Source organism: Rhyacophila brunnea, unplaced genomic scaffold (assembly GCF_057557595.1).
Source record: "Rhyacophila brunnea isolate RB1 unplaced genomic scaffold, BYU_Rbru_1.0 scaffold_3, whole genome shotgun sequence".
NCBI lineage: Eukaryota > Metazoa > Arthropoda > Insecta > Trichoptera > Rhyacophilidae > Rhyacophila > Rhyacophila brunnea.
In genome coordinates, this window is record NW_028232965.1 from 37,130,282 (window position 1) to 37,153,799 (window position 23,518).

At 31.4% G+C, this 23,518-nt stretch overlaps 1 protein-coding gene across 1 annotated transcript in view; it reads right to left on the reverse strand.

Moving 5' to 3' along the window:
• dgo (ankyrin repeat domain containing protein 6 diego) overlaps positions 1 to 23,518 on the reverse strand; it is a 245,741-nt gene that overhangs the window by 116,345 nt on the left and 105,878 nt on the right. Inside the window, exon 2 of the mRNA XM_085953293.1 lies at positions 20,117 to 20,287. Within this exon, the coding sequence (XP_085809419.1) occupies positions 20,117 to 20,136 (20 nt within the window). The 5' untranslated portion in view covers positions 20,137 to 20,287. The remainder of the gene's footprint in view (positions 1 to 20,116; positions 20,288 to 23,518) is intronic.

Below are 23,518 nucleotides of genomic sequence, written 5' to 3' on the forward strand. Positions count from 1 at the left end.
AAATATTATAATTTACCGACGGTGTTGGTTAATTTTTAAAATTCAATTAACCTTGCAAAAATTAAACCATAATAGTCGAAAAATACTCTTATAAAAAAAAAAGTTAAAATAGACAATTATCACACATAATTTTGAATATTTTATAGATAGAATAATATTTTGTAAATATTTTAGTGTGATTTAGGCAGGGGTTGATGAATTTAAAAAAATAACCAACAACATGTGTAATATGTATTTCTAATTCAACAAAAACAAATAACTATGAATGAAAAAGTGTGCACATTTTTTTGGATCGCCAAAACTATACCAAAACTATTTGGGTTTGTTTTAGGCTGGGTTTAATGTATTTTTAAGAACTAACCAATACCATCTGTAAATTGTAGTCTTAGTTCAGTTAAAACAAATACGTTTGACTAACAAAGTTTAATGTGCACTATTTATGTCAGATCTTAACAGCCTACCCTCCTCCACATTTCGCCACTGCTACCAATGCTAACAACGAACTTACAATATGGGTATACTTTTAACAACCAGTTCGCTCGAGCCTGCAGGATGACACCACTATATTATAACTATTCATCAGTTTAATATTATAAAGAGCTTTTTATCGGCCATCTTGAATTCTCGTCTCATTGTTGTATGACGTATGTCCAATGTCAATGCTAGCGAACAAAATATAAATATCATTGCAAGGTATTATAAAATGCATAATATTATTAAATGCTTCCTTTTCGCAGAACTTGACCGATTCGATTCGGCTAATGCCTGACTCGCTTGCATGAGAAATAAAATACTATCTGCTATATTCACAAGAGTTGTGAGATGTAAATAAGTAGGTGTATTATCTAATAATACCATGACGCTCAACTTTTGCTATTTGTTTTGGTTGTATAAGAACAACAATTATCTCTGGATAACCTTGCTAAGATGTAGGTTTTCTCAACCATTATTATTATAAATATGATGAAGTTCAATGTACCTATGTATCAATATTTAATAATGATCATTTAAATATATCTTTACAATAATGCCCCGATGGAAACGCACGCCGAATATCGAGAAAATTAAAATCCGATGAATGGAATGCCTCAATTAAAAATTAAATAAAAAAACCTCTTTAAAAAAGATACTTTTATATCTACAGATATTTTTGCTCATTGAAACGACAATTGCGATTATGTTAGAATAAGTTAAATTTAAATTAAGATATGTACATTTTAAAGTGAAAAAATGATAATTACATCATAAATACTTCCTCGTCAGAGATGAGGGCGTTTTCTTTACTAATTATATCACTGTCGATTATATATGATACTATTATCTACTTAATTACCTGTTTCCTGCACATGTGACGGAATTAAATCTGCACACCTTAATTATGATTGGTTTAATTTGTATTCTCAGTTAAATGAAAACAAATAAATATGATTGACAAAGTTTAGTTTTCACTATTTATGTTGGCTCCACCACCCTTCGCTACTTTTAAATATTCATATACTTAATACTATTCATATTACTTAATATAAATCTGATATCATGAAATATTGAATGTTAAAATAGTAGACTATTAAAATAGATACGCAGTTACCTTCGAGTATCATTAAATATATAATATATATAAAAATCTATATCTAATAAAATCAATGTATGACAAAGGTATAATTTAACTAGATCAGATATACGACATAGACAACGTAGTGGATAGTAATTAGATAAAGATCAAGTGATTTATTCGTTTTAAATATGATCGCCATAAATTATTTAAAAAAAAAAAAAACATATCTCTCGGTTGCCATTAGGTATTGATGTATGGATGTCTGTATTTCTTAACGAGGCACGTACAGACTCGCTAATCTGCGCTAATGGCAGGGAAGGTTCGCCTCAAATGCTAGATATTAGTTTACTGTTTCTATGTGCGTAATGAGTGCCTTGATCGGACGCGAACATATTTTATTGTGGTCATTATTGGATTATCACGAAATCTCGAGCAGTAGCTCCGAAGTCTCAGCGAATCGTCTACAGATTGCATCGAACTAATTTAATTTATTACTGTATTTATACGATTTTTTCTTTCTCAAGCATTTGCTGATTCGTAATATAATATTAGTATGAAAAAAGTAAATTATGTACCATGTTATTCGCTTCTACGCGACGCATATGGGCATCCACAGATAGACATAATATATGTATAAAAAAAACCATATTATAATATTATATAATAACATCGCTTGAAAGAAAGATATTAAGAAGAGTCTTCGGAGATGTATGTAAGGAGGATGGCACGTGGCGAGGAAGGTACAACCATGAACTATATGCGTTGTATGATGATCCCCTGTAGTCTCACACGTGAAAGTGGGGCGACTTCGTTGGGCAGGCCATGTTTCAAGGATGGAAGACACCCAACCATCAAAGAGGCTTCTCTTCAACAGACCAGAAGGGAAAAGGAAGGTCGGGATACCTAGACTGCGGTGGCCGGACTGTATAGAAAGAGACACAGCATCCCTAAGACTGAGACGGTGGAGGAAGCTTGTGGCAGACAGAGGGGAGTGGAGACGTTTCCTGGATGCGGCTAAGACCCGCATTGGGTTGTAATGCCGATGATGATGAATAACATCACTTAAAGATATCATTTTGATGGTTTTGTAGCGTTCTGCATAATCTTATTCTGTCCGTTCAGAAACATTATAAGATTTTTTGACAGGTCAAAAAGTCATAAATTCATTATTTTGCTACACATTTTGTTGCAAGTCATAAACAACATATAACTCAAAATACATGCGATACTACTGATGTGTGAAAGTTTTGAATGCGATCATATACAATACATTCTGGTGTCTTGATATGATATTGTGTAGTTTCGAATATATTCGTTGACATTTTGAATTAGTTATTCGAGCAGTAAATGTTTTACAATATCTTCTCTCGTATATTGAGAGTCAGCTATATTATGATAACATTATTCTGCTAGCGTGTATGAAATGGAGAACTTAATTATTTTATCAGAATATATATTATGAATTTAGTTAGTGAAAGCTCATTGGACTGACCGGTGACAATAATGATGACGTTCCCAAATGAATGCGAAAGTACCTAGAAGTTTTCTGTAGTTTCAAAACGAGAAAACTGCACTCAACTTGTTATCCACATCAATGGTAAATATAGCAGAGGATACGCCGCATTTTTTGGCTTAAGAGCCCCATGTGATTGAACTGTTCCGGGTAGCAGATGAATGAATGAAGATCGTCCTGATTAGGGATTCCAATCCCGGGATCCCGAATCCCGAGCTATTTTCGATACCTATGAATCCCGGGATTGATAAACATAATCCCGGGATTTCGCGATTGATTTTTTTTATCAATTTTTATGGAAAATAAAATAAAAGCGAAAATATAACAGAAAAAATACTTTTAATAAAAAATAACTACATTAGAAATAAACTGAGTTTGAATGAAGTTTGATGTGTAGGTTGCCGATTCATTTTATTTTTTCACATAAATTATTAAAAATTGAAAGATTGGAAAAAAACAATGCTTCGCACTATTAACAAAGTTATTCCACCATGATATTCGACACCTTGCAGACGGGCGAGTTTAGATGTGAGAGCCGACTTACGTATTCGTTTGACATCATACGTTTTACGGCAGTTTCAGATTTGGCTGACTAATTAGATTTATGAAGCGGAAAGGCCATAAGTACGCCATGATTATTTGCTATACTATTTTAAATCTCGCTAATCCATTCATTACGTCTTTACTATCAGAAACAGCAATCTCCTATTACATTCACATTATTATTTATATTACAATATTATTTACCCCGTTAAACTTGTGTATTTTCAAGATTGAACGTATACAATATTAACAATAAATGTGTTAAATAGTATAAAATATACTAGATTTATTTTTGACCGATTTTATCAATGTTATTTGTAAATATAAAAAATTTATATAAACAATGGAAAAAATGCCAATCCCGGGACTAGTCCCGGGATCCCGGGATTGTCAAATTGTAATCCCGAAATCCCGGGATCAGAATTTTGGCTCGGGATTGGATTCCCTAGTCCTGATGGTGGGTTACTTCCACATAACAGATAATAAATAGAATACTAATAGGCTATTATTCAATACGCCGCATGGTGAAGCAGGCTTTTGAATGTGTGAGTGTCCTACGAAAATGAAGCACGCATTATGCACGTGCAATAGTGTGTGTAATACACCAACATTAAATGAGCGTAAATGCATAAACCGAGAGCAGTTTTTAGTATTCGACGTTAAACGTATTCTAGACACGTGTGTAAGTTTAACCCGGATTCATCCTTACTCGAGTCGGTTACCTGCTATCGCCTTACCCGTTGTGTATTTCAGTTCCAATTATTTCTGAGTTCCCTGGTTACTTCTGTTAGAAGATGGCACGATAAAGAGAAGTAATCGTAATAATAAAAGTAATGTAATATTAATAGCATGTATCTGTATTGCATAAAAAATGTTTTCATAAACCTTAAACCCAATAATGTTTCATACTACTTGCTGAATACTCAAAGATCTTTGGCTCTCCAAAATTTTATAATCATAGCATGAGGTAATAGCCTTCAATTAAATGTCAACATAAAAATCGATACATTTTAAATATAAAGAGTTATAGAACGTGGACGGGCTCTGATAGTAAATATTATTATTTTACAAAATAAGTACAAATAATAATAATAATTCTTATTTAACATGTTGCCAAATAGCATAATGATATAAAATGCTTACATATTTTTTTTAATTGTCAAGGTAATCTGGTAGTAATCTACGTATTGACTATGGCCTACTTTAGTGCGCCCACTCATGGTGGCGTACACAATTTGAAAGCCAGCGGTCATAATGTTCACAATTTCTGATGGACGCCCATAAAATTTAACTACAAAACGATTCTGCCAACGAGAGTTGTAAATTATATTATCGTTATTTCAAATATTACAATAAATTTATATACTTACAGTTTTTGATGAAATTAAAAAAAAATCTTACTTACGAGTACATAGTACATTCTTTCATAATATCATTTAAATAAAATGCACTTAATAAATATAATGTTGCCCAAACATTTTAACTCACATTGTTTTTAACTATTGGATAACGAATTCAATGTCAGAAATGCTAGTGTGGGAGTTTTTTTCTTCGTATTTTGACGATCTTCTTTTAACCTGACGAAAAATGTGCGCCGAAACAGCTGCCCGTAACGCTCGATAGTATGCGGAGCCATAATTGCCCAACATATTTTGTCAGAAAAGACAGAAGAAACAACTTATTCAAGAAATTATTTTTATTGAACTATAAGACTTTTAGAAAAAGTTTTGGACACTTACAATACTTCAGTCAGTAACGTCCCGTGGGGGTAGGCAGATTGAGCGTCGTTTAGGGACGGCAGTTACTCGAAGGGCGGCAAATCGAGGAAAATCATTTGGAATATATAGAAATAGCTACATGAACTTAGTAAAAACGAAAATATTTTTCCATTAAAAAAATCAGCTGACTGGTTTTGTCGGGTTTGCGATATCTAGTTTACTTCCGTTGCCCTTAGACGTCCTTGGTGACCAGAAACGACACGTGCAGATTTACGAATAATTAGTCTGATATTTTGATAGTAATGTATCCATACAACACATTTCTTAGATATTGGACTCTAAAAATGAGGCAGCATTTGGCGCTGCCTAGAGGCGGCATTTTATCTAGGGACGTCACTGGGTTCAGTAGCTTAAAAGGTTGAAAACATTATTTATGAGGTTTTTCAAAAGTATATACTTACACATATTGTTACTTGAGTTCTGAGTGAAGAAATTATTATACAGTGTGAGATTTCGAGATTAATTTTGAATCTGTCTCGTTATAAATTTCTCTTAACAATATAATTTAACAACAATTATGACCGGTCATGTTCGATTTGATGGAGATCGTCAACTGATTGTTATGCCGGTGTGGACCAGGCATAAGACGAGAAATTCGTTGTATTCAGTGTTATATTACACTTCTGACTATCACTTCACTGTTAGAACCATAGATTTGCATTGTTGGAGACACTGCTGAATCTATTGACATCATAATAAATAATATGTATTAGTAGAGAAGTTATTTATATATTAAAGCGCTTAGTCAAAAAATACATACATTATTTATAGATCAACTCCCGTTTTAATTTTAACATAAACATTTTCTGTAATTATTACAACGATGGCTTTTAAAATAAGAAGTTAATTTACTTGATTCCATTTAATCCACTTCACACTATTATAATACCTATGCACAATCATTCAAAATGGTCTAAAGTAAGTGATACAGTAATTAAGATAATTGGCCATCGTTTGAATGGGGCGCATCTAGATTATCCTCGAACAAAAAAGCATAGACGAGAGTTTCGGTTCTTTTGTGATTCGTAAAGCTTCGATGAGAAAAAATGCTGCCATCAAAAATTATTATTTTTGTTACAAGATTAATTATCGCAGAAAAAGATGGATGTATAACACCTCTCGTAGTTGGCAATCTATTTGAATATTAAATTCTATGGAAAGAATACTGTCGGATCTCTCCTAGCCGTGGGAAATGGCCGGAGGTAATACGAATTATTATTATTTCAAAGATTCGCTAGTCTAAAAGAACAATATCTACAGAATTCTGAAGACTGCGATACGGTTTTATGGTATTATATTTTGATAAATGCCATCACGCTGTACGTATAATATTACACTATATAGCAATTGACGCCGTGATATTTTTTTACTCTATGTTGGTAATTAGGTAAAACCTCACGTTGGTGTAGTTAAATATTCGTTTTAAAACCCGTGTCGAATACCGCATCAGTATTTTTTACAGTGTCTATTTACATCCAAAGCTTTGACTTAACATGCTTGGTAGGGACCTAATAGTCTATATTATATGGTCTATCTATATATGTGTGTTCCTATTTACCCATAGAATGAAATATATGAATTTTTATATCATGACGGTATCTTAACAAACTATTGCAGTGATTGATTGATCCAATGAGATTTCGGAGCCACATTCGGTGGAAAGAATGGCGAAGAGCGAGAGGTGTGTTACGCACCCTTCTTAATGATGCCTGACGAGAAACTGCCACCTAGGGGTATGCTGGACATTGCAGTTTAGATGGCAATGGATCAGAGAAACTAGGACCAAAAATAATATGAAGAAGTGGGAATATTCCCATGATCCTTCAAACTGTGAAAGTTGTCCGCTCGTTTCAACTAGCTACACCATCGATAAGCCAATGACGCGGATATTACGATGGCCAACGAATGGTTGGGAAGATTCTATGAGGATCTCTCACACGATACGACAAAAGAAATTGATTATTGGCGGTTTGGTTGAGCTGTAGTTTCAAAACATTATAAATAGCAATCACTATGATAATCGTCACTACAACAAAATTTGAATTTTAGTCGCCTCTATGGAACATCATTCTTCTCTGTCGCACACTCCCTTAAATACCCTAGCCCTAGTAATGCTTTACATATATCTTTCTACAAAATAGAATCACCTACTGTCGAACAAGAACTTCTCTTCCACGTGTTAAAAGTGTGAACTAACAACCCCCGCCAGTGCAGCTAATCGTTTTCAAACGAGTAACGTCCCCAAATTTATTTTGTATGCTCCCGTGGTGTACGGATCTGTCAATTTACGTAATTTAAAGCTTTTTATAATAAAACTATATTTAAAACGTTCAGGAGTGAAGTTAGTATTATTATTAGTATCTAAACTTTTGGTTTATTCTGAAGAAGCAAAGGAGTAGCATCTAAAAGAAGAGCCGATATATTATTTAGACACGCCTCTGGTACGCGTTGCCGCCATGACAGGTACGTCACCAGAAGTCTTCTACATGCGACTACAGCGACTTCCTGTTATCACCGATTTCTTGCCCCATTTTACCTTCTGGTCTAATAAAGAAAAGCCTATTGAATAGTTGAAAATCTTTCATCTTTGAGATGTGCCCTGTCAACGTAATCGCCCCATTTTATGGTAAGATAAGAGGTCTTTGTAATGTGTTGGCGAAGGGTGGAGGTAGGCTGTGGTGATTCGACAAAAATATTGCACACTTTTAGTCATACTCATTTGATTTTGTTGAATTAAGAATATAAATAAGAATTTCTAACATAGTTTAGTACCTATACACTATTTATATAGGATCTCTCCAGTCTACCTCCACCCTTCGCCACTGATTACGTGTTATTATACATGGCATATTATGGGAATTATAAATATATTTATATTGAATGGTAGCGAAGAAATGATATTTTGTCATAATGTGTACCTATATATTTAGTATCTACAGGTATAATCGTTAACTATAAGAATTTGAAAGATTTTAACGCGAGTGTTTACAAAAGACTAAAAACGATTCATCATTGTCCGTTCACAAGGCGAGCACAACAAAACGAAAAGCAAGCATCTAATAATGATCAGAGATAAGCCAGTTTTATCATAGTTCGAATAGGTGTACCTACTCATAATTTATTATTTTCATGTTGAAGTGGTGATCTGCGGGCACGGGCTGAGAGGAAATACCGGTAATGAACATTATCTCCCGGTCAAACTGGATTTATCGGTATTCCCGGTTAATGTAATGACAAACGAAACACACGGATGCGTCAAACTAAGTAATATACCACGATAAATACTCTTGAAGGCACTATTTTCCATTCCAGAAATTTCAAACTGTCTAGACCAAGACTAGTGTTTTCCAAACGCCGGTCCGCAATGGGTGGCATCGTTTTTGACGAAATATTTACCAATGATTCCACCAGCCCATAAAGCACATCAAACAGAGACTTTTTGTGGATTTAACGGCGTTTAAATAATGGCTAGTGAATTTTCTTCACTCCAAATGTGTCAATTTTGCTTTTTGACGTAGCCATTCAACCAAAAATGAGCCTTATCGCTGAACAAAATTTTGTGGACGTAGTGTACGGTAAATTTCGTTATAATAACACGATTTTCTAAATAAATTTGCACAATTTGCAAGCGTTGTTCTAGCGTACGTCTATTCATGGTAAATGGCAAAACAAATTGAGCACACGTCAGTTATCGGCTTTCAAATTGACTGTCGCTGGAAAAAGTGTTGCCAATTTGAAAAACGAACCTCTAAAAAAACATTCTGTATTATGATAAAAATTCTATGCAAATCCTCATTAAAAAAAGATAATGTGTTTATAGAGGACATTAATACATACACAGTTAATAATCGAGAGTAAGAAAGTATCTAGTTGTCGTTTGATCCTACTTTCGTATCCAGATATAAAATACAAAATTGAGAGTTACAAATCCACATATAATTATTTTCCAAATTTTCGACAACCTATTCATATGAAAAGACCTTTCAGCTATGTCAGTAATAAAAATGAAACAGAGAAACCGAATGGATGTCAATACAGTACCTCGTCTCTCCGATACAATACCGAATCCATAGTTATCAACTACTCTATCAAAGATGCAGCAGCAGATTCCTCACTATTTTTAAATACTAAATACCTATTGCTTTCTGAAATTGCCAGAAGTTCAATTATTAACAATTTATTTGATGATATTCAATTAAATGACAATATAATTTTCATGTTGTATTTTTGGTATTCGTAATCAAGTAAGTAATAAATCAATAAGTCAATCTGTAATAATATAACATTTAAAAACTAATAAAGACAATAGTTTTTTTCTGCGTTGGCGCTCCTTGAAATGTTTATCCTATTTTTACCGGTCCGCAGGCATAAAATGGCTGGGAAACAGTGTGTAGATTAATACTAATAATAATGACAAACCCTAATTTAACACTCACGGTGGCCGCGTGGCTTAAGCGTTGGACTATCACGCCGTGGGTCTCAGGTTCGAATCCTGGGTCTGGCAAGCACACATATTGTTTTTCAAATTGTGTGTGAGTCAGGGTATGGACCTAATAGGTTGAGCGAGTGGCTGACATCCATTTCTCGTAAAAAACAAAATCTGTTAATACAAACCTCTACCCTATGGAGGCCCATATGATCCTATTAAGATCGGACATGGTTGAAAAAAAAATAATGACAAAAGCTCCAAAGCAAATTCATTATTCGAATGAAGTTTTGTTAAACGCTATTTTTTTCCATAATCATTGGCTCTATAATCCAGCATAGATATTGACCGTATCCGGGTCTCTTCATGTAGGTGCTTGGAGACCAACTGTGGTAGTATCACTCTTTAAACCAGCGGTTTTCAAACTGGGTTGCACCATCCCCAATTTAACCTTTAATCCTTTATTGCTTCGTGTACTAAATGCGTAGGGAGCAATATTTTTTTTAAATATGGGGGCGTAGTTACATAAAGTTTGGAAACCAGTTAAAGTATAAACATTTAAGTAGGTATTACATAATCGTAATATAGGGTTACATGTAAATTTTACGTATGTAGTTCACCATAAGCTATTGTACCAGAAACAAATTGCGGTATAGCATTAAGGTCTAGTTGTAATTATTATACTAACACATTTACAAATTAAAATTATTTGTTTTATAACTCGAATAAACACTAATTAAAGTTTAAAAGAAATAAAAAAAAAATACTAACAAAACTATACCGGTCGTGGTTGTTAGTTTAAGAAGTATGGTGTGGAATGATATATAATATTATTTTATTTTATTCTAATAATTAATACAATGTTTCCCCACCAATACACATGGCAGCGAATACCATTAAAAAACATCTCATATTATGTAAATATTACCAATTACTTACACTAAATATTTAGTTTAGGATTTTGTAGCATACGTACTACTTTACAGTCAAATACACAATGAACAACATGACCTGTTTCCGATACAACAAATCAAGGTGCACTACAGCACTGTGATACGGCAAACTGCATACATACAATTTTTCGGACACGGTAGTTTAATTTAGACCTTTCAACCCTTCATCGTTATTTTTAAATTCACATGTATCTTCATAATTAAAATTTAAAAAAAAACACCATAATAAAATGTCCAAAAAAATGACGGAAACATAGTATTTCAAAAAGGAATATCATTTATGTTATAGGTAGGTACGTATTAAATGGTATAGTTTCATATGAACTTCGAAATAATCAGTCAATTCAATAATAATAAAGGTATAGGTAATGTTCATGTGACAATGTTCACATGTTCATTTAAATTTTAGATAAAAATCCTTTATAAAGTATCTTATCTTATAAGAAAAAAAACGATTTTTATTTTATATCGTACTTAATTACTTTGTAAGTACTTAAGCATCATTATTTTATGACTGGTAAAAATTACAGTTTTAATAAACTGCTTATGCTAAAATTCGGATGGTTTAATTGTCCGCCAAAAAACATTAAGTATATTTTATATTTAGTATAACAAACAACTTTTTAAGTTGAAAATAATGTTTCAAAATTAATTACAGCAACAAATACCGTCAGTCTTATTTTATATAATAATATTATTACTTAATGTATAACTAAGAGAATAAGATAGTTAACCGTAATTGATGTAAAGTTAGTTTAATAAATTTTATAATAATCAAGATTAAATAATAACAATGCAAGCAAATATTGCTATAATAATGCTAGAACAGAAATATCCGCCCAAACACTTGCAAAAGAATAATTATTCTTTTTAATTAAGTATACCTCCAAATTTTAATTCACCTACATTGATGCATAACAATATTTCAATTCATAAAATATTCAAAGAAACAACGATTCATTATTCAAGGCGTTGTAAAGCTAGATCAATTATTGCGATGCTTGTAACTTGGAACATATCATCGATAAATAATTATAACAAGAAAAAATAAAGCCACCTTCTTACAGATCCAATGCTATTCACGACGGGTCGAGTCGAAAAAACATAATTTATATTAAGCACAGTTTATCTAATGCGAGATATAAACTCATTTAAATGTCTCCGTTATACGCTGAAGGCATTAATATAAATTATTATTTAAAAAATGGGTATCTATTCAAAGTTTAAAGCTTAAATGCCAATTATTTCTGTGCGCTAATCGATTGGTATTTAGCTTGTCTATAACTCAATGAAATCTTACGCCATTGACTTGTTGTGAATTCTTTTAGTGTTGTATAAAGATACTCCCACTTTTTTAAATGTTACAATAATTGATAACCTACCATCAATTTAGATTTTGATACTACTTATATATTTGTAGATTTTACCTATATATATATAAGAATTCACTTCTCTTAGGATAGGCTTTAAAAAGGTAAACATTAGTGTTTTTAATAGACTTACATATTTTAAAACAAATCCTCTTCGTGAAGCTCATAAAATGATTAGTGCAATGGAACGCAAAAGGTTTAATTATGTGATGTGCGGCAGCTTGGTGTACTGAAATCCTCTAACACTCACTCCCCTATTCGTTCCCTTCACAATGACAGTATTTGACATTTCTTATTTGGATGTACTGTAAGCTATTTAGATATGTTAATAATGCAAAAAGTTTCGAGAAGTGGTGGTGGTATGAAGAATATAAGTCGTAATACGAAAAAAGAAAAATGACAAAAAGAGCTTATTCGGCATATAAACAATGTTGATCAAATAATCGTGACGATGACAGGACAAATCGGTTGACATTTCAATGTTACCGTCGTTACCGTATAAATAAAAATATCCCAACTGTTTCCTCGTGTCAAGCCTATCAGGCACCATTAGCGACGGATGCAAGATTAGTAAATGCGCTCCCTAAAGACATAGACATTTTCAATAATGTACTTTGCATTTTGTTTTTGAAACTTTATTTTTCTGTATAAATTGTATGTTTTTAGTTTTCAAAATTTTATTTTTCTGTATTAAATTGTACTTAAGTATGTTTTGATTTTTTTGCTATTATTATTTTCTATATTCTCTTTTGTGAGGGTAATATTTTTTATAATGTAAATCTCATATTGTGTACGTCTAGAATTTAGATTTGTTATGTCCACAATATTTTGTTTTCTTAATAAATAAATAATGGAGAAAATTTACCATATGTATTTTTATATTTCTGTTTATATCAAGTAAATGGGGAATAATATCTTCTAATCCTGACAATACTCTCACAATACTTCGATAAAAACACAAGCCCCGAGTTAAAATTGTCGCATTCTAGTGTATTACAATATGGTACTATAACGGAGTATAAAGCGTCAATGTTTAAATTAACTGCAATTCAGTTTCACAATGTATGTATTTTTGTAGCAGTTTACTTAAATTTGTATTCTGAGGTGTATTTGCTTCACAGAGATAAACACGTGTGATAATAGCGTTACAAGTCGAAAAAAAGTTTTATATAAAGTTAAGCATAATAATTAATCAGATTTTATTTTTAGAGCAATTTCAATTTATTTTCTTTTTATTATCTCCTTTTGTATTAAACTGAGTGTGTTTGAAACACCAACACTGCCTCGTTGATGATTTATTACAAATACATATTGGTATATGAATGATGGCAGCCGAGGCCAAAATTTAAAAAAACCCGACCAGCCCCTGTATAAATATTGAAGTAGGTATATGCTGAACGAGGACGGAATATTTATGCGATTATAAAGATATTGAAAAATTATGTCACATTATACTAACACTTGTTATATTATAATATTGTATTTCTATATTTCAAATTATATTTTTTATAAATTTCCTCGTAGGTATACAACACTGACAGATAGAAAAAAAAAACAGAAATATATCACCGTGAAACTATTTTAAACATCTTAGATAGGTTCATCCTATTTTAATTCATTACTTCCTCAAATAAAACTCAATCCGTCAACGTCAAAAAGCTTTTACATGGATTGTAAAATATAATCTGACTAAAATATTTAGAGTAGGTACTTCCTACACTAGAGTTTGTGGTACCGAACTACTTTTTTATTATTAAACAGAGCATTTACTTTATAATATATGGGTGGATGGTAACGTTAAGTGTAAGTATTTTAATATAATAAAACTTAATTTTATGTACTTCAAGGGTAAACCTTTTCAAGAGATTCACGATTTACTTGATAATTAATTCATAACAATTTATTAAAGTGCGAAAAGATGGATTTCAAGATTCTCGAAATAGTAATTTACCTAATACACAGTATCAGTCAAAAATGTACTGGCATTTTATATGACTGAAATGGACATGTTTAAAATCACACATCCACAGCAGTTGGATTAATATTGTATAATACAAAGCGTTGGAGCGGAGATCGGAGCAGGAGCACGGAGCAGTGGAGCAATGAGGTTTTACCCGGACTACCGAAAATTTGTAGAGCTCCATTGCTCCAGATATTTTTTTTATTATTAAATGTGACACTTTGCATCACTGAAATTCTATTAAATACGGCAACACTGCCGAGTGATACGTAGCTTCACTTTTTTGACAGAAGAGGTAGATAATGAAAGACGATTTTCTGTTGGAATTTTTTTTAATGGAATTAATAATGAAAAGGATAAATAATCAACCTTATTTCAAAACTACTTATTTTTTTTATATCTGTATACTTACCATCATACTGTGAGGGCGAAGGCTGCCGAAACTAGCTGAACTATTTTTTTCTCCCAAATTGACAAAATTGCCACGGTGGCAGCCAACCTTTTCTTTAAATGAAGTAGACATTGTCAAGTGCATAAAAATCATATTAACTTATTTTAATGTTTAATAATTTGGTTATTTTATTGCATGGAAATAACATAACAAGAGTTATAAAAGCTTTCTAAGTTATTTCTTTGAAATTTGCGAGTGACGACAAAACAAAGCTTTAACGAGTCTTTAAAGTATAGCCCGTTTTGCATGTGCAATTGCAAATATTTCAGTAATAACATTACGGTGAGTCGATGTTTATAATTTACTACCAAAGAAATAAACGAGGCATCCATGTATCGTAACATTATGTACATCATAATAAGAAAATAGGTATATTGTACCTACGTTGTTATTTCATGAATATAAATTTTAAATGACGTTTTATAATAACATGTAAATAAAATATTGTTATGCAATTTTCATTTAAGTATTCATAAAATATTGGATAAGATATGACTATTTGTTTTTTTTATATTAAGATATGTGTAGGGGTCAATACCCTACCATCCAGCATGACTTGGCAGGAAACCATTAATTTATAACTACAATGTATCTTGCAACATAATATTGTTAAAATTACAAAACAAGCGATTTATGTGAGTCAATCAAAATTCAACAGAAAGCTAATTTAGCAAATCGCAATATCGCAAATTAATAAATAATGCAATTTAAGTTTACCATGATATGCACAAAAGTTGTTTATATGAAAATCAATCTTGCTCAATTAATAAAAACTGCATAATTAACAAATTAAAATCAATTATAAGCATGATTATCAAAATATTCAAGTAGTTGATAGCAGCATTTTTCCATTGTATCGAATCAATATAAAACACTCAGTAGAAGAAAGCAACATGGTCTTTCAGTCATCAAAGGTTGAACCGTAAGGTTATCGTTTTGCTTCGCCCGATCGGATCTCGTAATCCATCAGAACGCATACTCGTGATTTCACTAGCTAAATTATAATCTGTAAACTTATCTGTAATAATTAAATCAATATTTATTTGGAAGGAGATAATAAAACCAGGGTTCATTTCATTGGTTATTCATTTTGGAGTCAACCTACCCTGTCTGTTCCTTATTTCATATCACTTCCTCGTATGTAGAACTTAATAAATTATATTCGTAAGTAGTAGCGCATTTAGTGACGTATAGGCTCAACGCATTTACTGATTATGAGCCCCTTCCTATAATAATAATCAATTTTCAATATTCTAAATAAATCCATGCATTTCAACGATTTATTATTTTTATTTCGTATAAATTATATTAATTAAAAATATGATTTAATCGAATTTAATTTAATTTATTCCCGTTAACAGATTTCTTCTCCAAAAAAAAAACCACGTCCACGGAATCTACTATCAAAGATGTAGGTATAGATATATCATCACAAATCCTCCGGTGCTTGAATATAGAACAAAACAAATCGCAATAAAAAAAGCATTGAATTAAATTTAATAAAATGTTAGCATGTGGCGCCCTCAGAAAGTTTACTAATAATCGATACCGTATAATATTCGTGGTATGGGTATCGATAATTAGTACATTTTGTGTAATGTGTAAAACCTGTACCACTGCATTATAATATAGGAATATAAATCATATAATAATGACCCATTAAGAAAATTATAACGCCCACGATCGCCGAGATGTCTTTTTGCCTAAACTCACGGGACGACAGTGCGCTACACATAAGATTAACAAAATTATTAATCACAACACGGTGAGTAGGTACCATGTACCTTTAACGCCTTTTCTTATTAGATAGGTACAAACTGCATCATAGGTAGGTATACGAAATAGCTCTCAAACGGTTTTTTATATACTCGCAATCCATGTTCTTCATCTAACATAGAAATTGGTCATTAATCAAGCGGCATCCATTACGAATTACGACAGACTTTTCATAGCGAGTGTCAAAACTGTTCATAATGGCGTAAGTATTATAACTCGACCTGATGTTTCATTCTCACAATAAATTCTGACTGCCTTTTTAATCGAAATTTCACCAACATTATGGTTGTATTATTTGTTTATAATATTTATGTGTGCACACTTTCGACACCATCTTTTGGTATTCTTGGTAACAAAATATACCATTTGCGTACATCAGTAATGCAAACGAATAGTTAACTACCCATTTCATTTGATATTACTTAATATCATTATTACTGGCTCTACGATCCTTAGCGAGTTTTGGCCTTCTATAAAACTGTCAATATCCCAGGTGACTCTAAGATACTACATACATCCTATCCTACATACAATCACTTAGATACTTCATACATCCTATAAAGTAAGGTTAGCAATCCTGAAATCTCCTGATTGAAAATGGTAGAATTCCAAAATTTTGGGAATAGATTGTAGGTACATATGATTTTATTATTCATTATTTCTAGCCTAAAGCAATGCTACTAAAACGATCAATGAGTAGTATTATTTGTCAAAAACAAGAAAATCTATTGACCAAAGAAGTGTTTTTCTGATTTAAATAGTGCATACCTATACACTTTGTCAGTCAAACATAATATTTGCTACAAGTTAAGTGTGCACTATTTATGTCGAATCTTAACAGTATACCTCCACCCCTCGTCACTGGAGGGAGAATTGGGTGGGCTGAAAAAAAAAGGAAAAAGAAACCTTGCCTAAATAATTGGAACGAAAAAATATAATATTAGAAACTTAGACTATAGATACATCTAGACGCCACCTATTGCATTGCTAAATGAAGCTGGGTGCCGTGCGATTGGTTTGTGGGCGAGCGAACGCATTCGTACACACATGTTTAAGACCATAGACCATTTCGCTAGTGCTCGCCCAAAGTGCTCGCACTAGATGCTCAGAATTAAAATATAATTTTCTATTATAGTATTTTTAAGCGGTCAAAATGCAACCATTAGGTAAAGATATCCATAATTTAAGTTATCTTAAAGAAACACTAGGTCACTGATATTAAAATGTATAATAATATACAAATAAATTATCACGAACATGTATCAACTTATCTATGAAACGTAATACCATCTTCTTGCTATCAGTACGGCCACCACATTTTAATACAACACACAGAACCATCTTTTCTACTTAATTAACTAAAAATATTTACCACTGACTTTATGTTTAACACAAAAATATCAATTTTAGCAACACGCACTTGCAGGTTATCGACGCTAAGTTAAGGAACAAACCAAGATTTGGCAGCGACACCACAGCAAATCATCTCAAACATCTGTAAACCTTTTATCTTACTCTGGCGCGTGTCGTAGAGATTATAAGGGTGTTGAATACGTTCTCACTCGCACTCTTGCATCGTTTTTGTTCAAGCCTTGATTAGAAAATATGCTTTAGTAAGTGACAAGTTTGTGAGCGAATGTGAGCGAATTTATTATAATTGACACAGTAGCATCATTCAATAAAATACGATATTTTATATTAAATCAATTTGTCCAGCAGTAATGAAATACTGACCCAACATTCATATTAACATTACATTCTCCAATTCAGGTTAGTAGAGAAGCTTCTAATGAAATGTCAACATATCGAAGAATGGCGATTGTTGTAGGACTGGTATTAAAAGAGGTCAAACCGTTATTTAAAAAAAAATCTGAGTCAGTAATTTATGGAATTAAATCATAGACCGTATTATTATTAATTCAATGTGATAATTAATTATTCAATAAGAAGATATCTTTGACAGTTACAATATTGATGGTATGTCAGATAAACATATTATGATGTCTAAATTGTATGCATGGTATATTTTCCAAATGCCTCACAAATCATCACCCACACTTACCAGAGACTACTGCTCTAAACTATTATTAATTTTATTGGATGATGTATTGTTTTTTTTATTATTATTTCTTTTTGTAACTCAATACCTGGCAATAATGAATAACATTTTCATCAACATGTCTGTCTGTATTCTTTTTTTTGACAATTTACATAGTAAACATAATAATTGTTCTAACGGCATTTCAATCTGAACTTGTTTGTGAATTTATGACTGATTTTGTAACTTAGTAACATCAGAACAAAATCGACATTTTTTTATTAGCTACTTTTTATTTGGTCACGGTCATAATTAATTGATGTACATATTTTTTTTTTTTTTTACAAAAATTCATGTTAAGGTGACTGATTATTACTTTAATATTTTTTGTAAGTACACAAATAATGTATATTGATACCCTGGTTCATACCACTTCGGTACTGTAATAAATCTATATTATTTTTTAGTCAGTATGACATCATTTTATAATTATTGTTTAGTATTCACTATCAACAGTTCTGCAGAACTTATAATTATCTCGAAAGTTATTTCAGTTTACACACCATTAACGAATTTTACAGAATTTATTTCAGTATGGTTATTTTACTAGTTTTTTTTATTTATAAGTAACTATTTTTATTAATTTTCTCATTTTGGTTAAGTCAGAATAAAAATTCCAAATAATTTTAACTATGTAGAAGAAGTCGTATAGGTATACTACTTATATTACAGTCATCATTTAAACGCATTTATCGAATGAATGATGCATAGTTATGTTGGTACGGGTATTAACATCGCAAAGTTGACACTTTCCATTTCCCATCTAAAGGTTACCACTTTTTTATATGTATCGTATTTACTTACTCACGTGCACGATTTAACAGGATTTTTCAACTAATACCGATGGGTGTAATTATTAATTGCGTATCTACCCATTTTGACTCCATCCTAAGTTTTTCATGAACCTACCAAATTGGTAAATAAATCGCATAGTATAAAAAAATTTATCCTAAAATTAAACTGCAATAGGAAGTCACTTATTGCTAACATAATCAGTCAGTAGACCAGGGGTCATTTTACCACACTTTTATTAGCTCGTATTCTTGTTTGTCCGGTACAGATTTTTTCTTGTGCAGTACAATTTTTCTCTTGTTTGTCCAAGATTTTTAACTAAATTCCCGACTAGCTAGACATTTGAAACTTTTAGAATATATCAGAACACGACGAAAATGCATTCTTTTAACACTTTTGGCCGTCTTTAAACAGAATTGAATTCATAAAATTCGTTAAAAGTAATATTTACTACTCACTATTATTGGTTGCTAAATGGGTCCTAGCAACTAAATTATTAATATATACGTGCTTACTATACAAATCAATATGAAATGTCAAAATGACACTTCTGTATTCTATAATATTTATTCAGTATTTCTATCAAGTCCAATAAAAAGTTTTTATTAATACATAGAATTGTCAAGTTTATATTATGATTCAACAGAAAATTTAAAAACGTGGTACATAAAAAGTTATTTTTATCTTGTAATTATTTTTTTTCACTTTCAAATGACATATAAAACAAGGTTTTCATGAATTCTCAACATAGACAACTTGTAAATTGTCAACTTTCAATTATTTTCGTGACAATTTATTTTATTACGCGTGGTTAAGTGTAATCCCTATATTACCATTACCATATTACAGTGATTTCGAGTCTTTTTCTCGGTGTACAATGTACTTTTTACAAACTACAAACCTCGTCAGTGTCGTTGACATGCGCAGCGGAAGCTGGCGTCTGCAGCATGAGAGTGAGCCTCGAGGAGTCTCCTCTGGCAGCCGCCTCTCGGAGGGCGGCGCCTATCGCCGAGCCAGGACCTGATCCACCGGTCGGCGCCATCATTCATTATGCGACACCATGAAACATTTACTGAAACAAAAAAGAAAATAGCAATGAGTACCCACAGTGAACATTATATTTTTATCATGTTATTTGTTGGGCTTAAACTTTATACATTAATCTTACTTTTCCTTAAATACTATAGATATACCATCATAAATCGTCTGGTGTTCGATTTTAGAACTAAGCTCATCTCAGTATAAAAAATATTGAATGTTATGTCAAATGTCAGCATGTGGGGCCCTCACTCGGCGGACAACTTATACCTACTGGTGGATCTATAATTAATATACTCATAATTGAAATATAATTTGTATCTAATACTATTTAAACCACCTATTATTATTAACATAAATCGTGATCGTACTTATTGTAAATGGAAACGATTTTCAATTTTCCTAGGGTCTGTTTAATTCTCTTTTATACACGTATAGACTTTTTTACAAACCTAAAAGTTTGCGCATCCGTTATACATAATAGAACAGTGTTTCCCAATGTGTGTTACGCAATATAACTCGCATAGTGTCGCCAATATTATTTATCTACTCTCACTATCAAGATATACATTTTGGAAGATAATATTCATGAAAGAGTATGGTCATATTAAGTACCTCTATTTATACACGCTAATTTCTCACGATATATAATTTAAGAAATGATAAAATTTATATAAAATAAAGATTACATTCTAAAACAAGAAAATACACTTATTGTAAGTTTAAGAGGTAACGAGAATATTTCCGCGTATTAAAATTAATATAATGTGTTGGAGCAGCTGATGTTAAGAATATATCTTCGATTTATTTCATCGTTTCGAAAAATAGAACTGTTCAAATTTATTATTATTGTAAGCATAAAATATTTTAATTTATAGTTCTAACTAGTTGATCTTATAATCAATGTGCCCTCATTTTTTTAAACTGTAATCCGCAATACCAGAAGTTAAAAATATAAATAACATATTTATATATTTAATAAAGTGAAATGTTTTTTTTTATGATTATAAAGCCACCTGCTCTGAGCGGTAATTCAATAAATCTATCATTTTGTGAAATGAACGAAATAGAGAACTTTTAATTAATTACGCTTCTATGATAATTAAATAGCCTATCGTTTATATTCCCATGTTAAGCGACTGCCTACATATAAATAAGACCAAAATATTATGATTATATTTTTAAAAATTGGACACATCAAAAAAAAAACAAATATATTATGACTAATAAAATATTACTTCTTCTTTCTTTCTTCTTTCGACCATGTCCGATCCTAATAGGATCATATGGGCCTCAACAGAGTGGAGGTTTGTATGGACAGATTTTTGTTTTTTTACGAGAAATGGATGTCAGCCACTTGCTCAACCTATTAGGTCCATACTCTGACTCATACACAAATTGAAAAACAATATGTGTACTAGCCAGACCCAGGATTCGAACCTGGGACCCTCGACTCTATAGGCCGGCATTTAAGCAACTCGGCCATCGTGGGTGTATATATTACTACCAGTTTTAAATGTATCAATAATGGTGACTCTTGAAAGTTGAAATGAACTTTATTTTTAAATATAATTGAGTTATTAACTGTCTGTAAATTCTGAACATCAGACTATTAATAAAAGTACATGTTCTTAATTCAAATTCACTATATACAACAGTTTCTTAGATTATTATGATTTATTTGGATATTGTCTATGTTTCTTAAAATATGTTATCATGTACCGTACGTATGACTAAAATCGATTAAGAAAAACAAAGATATTATATAATTTGGCCTTAACATACTCAAGTAAGTACTCAGTTATTTTTACATAAGTATTAATTTCTGAAAATATATTAAGTATTTAATAATTACGGTGACCACCCGTCCATTTATTTAATAGGATAATCACATATTATTTGAGTATGGTTTTTTATCCCCCGTTTTATTTTTCATTTTAAAAGAGCTCGAGAGTTAAAAAAGCTGTCTAGTTCGATTTTGGATGATTTAAAAAAAAATGAATAATAATAAAATGACAAGGAGAGCTAAAAGAAAAAAAGCTGTCAACGGATTTTAAAGTAAAATTTATGATATAAAGTTTTCTTATCGTTCCATCTCCCAATGAAGATCGGAAACCATTGTGGCTATCTTTTCTCTTTTATCTGACACCCGGAATAGTTTGTTGGAGCTGTATCCGTACCAATCTTTCGTAGCTTAAGAGGTTCTTAAGCTACGAAACGCAGCGTTGTCCTCCATTATGATTACAATTTATATTTTCTTAGATAATAAGTTGGGAATTGCATCTAAGTCTGCAAAGGAGTGTTTAAGATCAATCTATACAGACAAATTTCGAAAGCTTCAACTCTTCGTGACATCTCATAGTTTAGCGTCATGTCTAGTGTTCTCTAAGTTTAGAGTAGGTACTCTATCAAAAACTCCGTAAAGTTTTCAATTAATCCAATTTATCTGAGACATGTTCATCAAGGAAATATGGTTATATTTATTATAATATATAATATTTAAATTAAAAACTATCTGAATGAATTATTATATTAACTAATTGGAATAATTTATAAATGGGCAATGTAAAAAAATATGTATTATTTGTTTAAGTTTTAATTAGCAAATGCCTCAATGCTTTTAGCATAATATTGAAGACGTAGGTATCTACATTTCAGGTGCAGACGTGATGTTTAACATATTTCAAATAAGCCGTTTATTTTTTATTTGATATAGAATAAAGGTGTCGAAATCACGTAACCCGCATTTGAGAGTGTTGTAATTTGTAATACAGAATTGAGATATTAATACAGCTGAGAATTTTAATCAAAACTGACAGTTTAATAATTGCTATCATGCGTGCACCATATTCGAATAATTTCATTGAAAATTAATTCATGGCTAGGCAGTGGTGTAATGTTAAAAAATGGACTACAAAATGCTTCATGTATAAACAACTATTTCGAGGTGATTCGTGGATACACCATAAACTAACACAAATGTCTTATCAGGTGACCTTAAAGAAATAAAGGTAGGTAATATTTAATTTACAACACAGAAAACGAAGTTCTGCATAGCTCGACAAGATATAAAATAACATTAATCACTCATCTAACAGCTATTTTTTATCGGAAAATAGAAGTATAGAGTAAAATAATACCGCAGACTGCTGTTTGTAAGTCATATTTCGAGTTCCAATGAGTTGTTGAGATAATATTATTTTCTTATTTATTGATGATTCACATAAATTTAATTACATATTATAAATTGGGGAATATCATTAAT